Source organism: Plasmodium brasilianum (genome assembly GCF_023973825.1).
Source record: "Plasmodium brasilianum strain Bolivian I chromosome Unknown PB_00_05, whole genome shotgun sequence".
NCBI lineage: Eukaryota > Apicomplexa > Aconoidasida > Haemosporida > Plasmodiidae > Plasmodium > Plasmodium brasilianum.
In genome coordinates this window covers 102,327-103,840 of record NW_027122930.1, presented here as the reverse complement: position 1 = coordinate 103,840, position 1,514 = coordinate 102,327, and the positions used below count along the sequence as shown (strand labels likewise).

At 22.7% G+C, this 1,514-nt stretch overlaps 1 protein-coding gene across 1 annotated transcript; it reads left to right on the top strand.

Moving 5' to 3' along the window:
* Positions 1–335: 335 nt before the first annotated feature.
* On the top strand, positions 336–1,312 carry MKS88_000192 (uncharacterized protein; the record flags this gene model as incomplete). Its single annotated transcript, XM_067219264.1, has 2 exons — positions 336–410; positions 539–1,312. 2 exons carry the CDS (start codon positions 336–338, stop codon positions 1,310–1,312), a joined length of 849 nt encoding a protein of 282 aa, XP_067070407.1.
* Between the last annotated feature and the right edge of the window lie 202 nt (positions 1,313–1,514).

The window sequence follows — 1,514 nt, the reverse complement described above, 5'->3', positions numbered from 1 at the left end:
AAAAAATTATTTAATTACTACATTACATTAAATAATTAAATTATATATTTTGAATGTTTATGAATTAGTTAATGTCATTTTATTTTAATGAAAACTTGGATTCAAAAAAAAAATATTAAGATAAAAATTGTGGAATATATATTTAAAGATATTTCTGTTTTTCTCTGTTCTAAAGGATATTACAATTATATGCAATATATTATATATTTAAGTGAAAATATATAATTTTAAAAAATATGTATGTTGTTCCTTATAATTAGAACATTCCATTACTGTTAGATTTTTATTTATTGAATATACTGAAATATTAAAATATTTATATTATGGAGCAAAAAATGAATTTATTTTTTTTAATTAGAATTGTTTTGTTAATACATTTAAACTGGATGTGTCATTTTAACAAAGATATGGTATAACAGTATTATAGATATTTATAAAATACATATTTTTGTTTTTTGTTTTCATTAATATTTTATTTTACTATAAGATTATTTATTTTATTAAATAACAAATATTTACGCTTTGTTTCATCTTATAGATCCTGTGTAACAATTATGTGGTAGAGAACTGCATCGCTGGCAGAAAATATGATACAAGAATTTATAGATTACTAACGAAATATCACAAGAACAATAATTCCAACATCGTAAAGTTAAACGGAGAAATACCAAATAATGGAGTGAGCAAAAGAAAAGATATATCTTATAATGAAAAGGGAGTCACAATATTAAATGTACAATCAGATGGATTTTCATCAAAGAACGCGAGAAAGCAAGCAAAAGCTATGAAAAATAAATTGAATACATTTGAAACAAAAAAATATTCCTTTTTAGAAAAAAAAATATTCAAAGAACTTGATTATATGGATTTTCTTAAAAGCAACAGAACAATTACTAACAAGGTTTACAAAAGAATAACATGTAAAAAATACGGCTTCCGGCTTGCTATACCTTTAATATTATTATTGTTGTTATTAGCGGTTCTCTTAGTTGATTTATCATTAGGCTTGGTTTCTAAGAAAAGTTTGCTGGAAGTATCAGGTTTATGGGAGCCTTTAAAATCACTGAGCAAAATAAAAAATGGATGGTTGTCTAAATTTATAGTATTCGTAAAGACACATTTACCATGGTTATCGAAAAGTGCAGAATGGGTAGAAGGAACCGAGAATTATACATATGTAATAGGTAATACATTCGGAATTATAATGTATTTCTTACCTTTTTTTATATTAGGTGTCATACTTATATTATGGATTATTTATTACCATAAAAAAGTTAAAAAATTTGAAAAAATTAAGTTTAGGAAAGGATAAATTTATGGAAAGGATTATATTACTTTCTTTAAAGAACTTTTTATTAACATGTAATATGTCTAGTTGTACACTTATTAAACATAAACATAATTGCTTGAAATTTATAAATGCTAATAAACATAGATGGCCATTTTAATGAACAACAGAAAAAAAATATATTTATAAATTTATTGCGAATTCGAACGTATAAGAATTCTTCAAT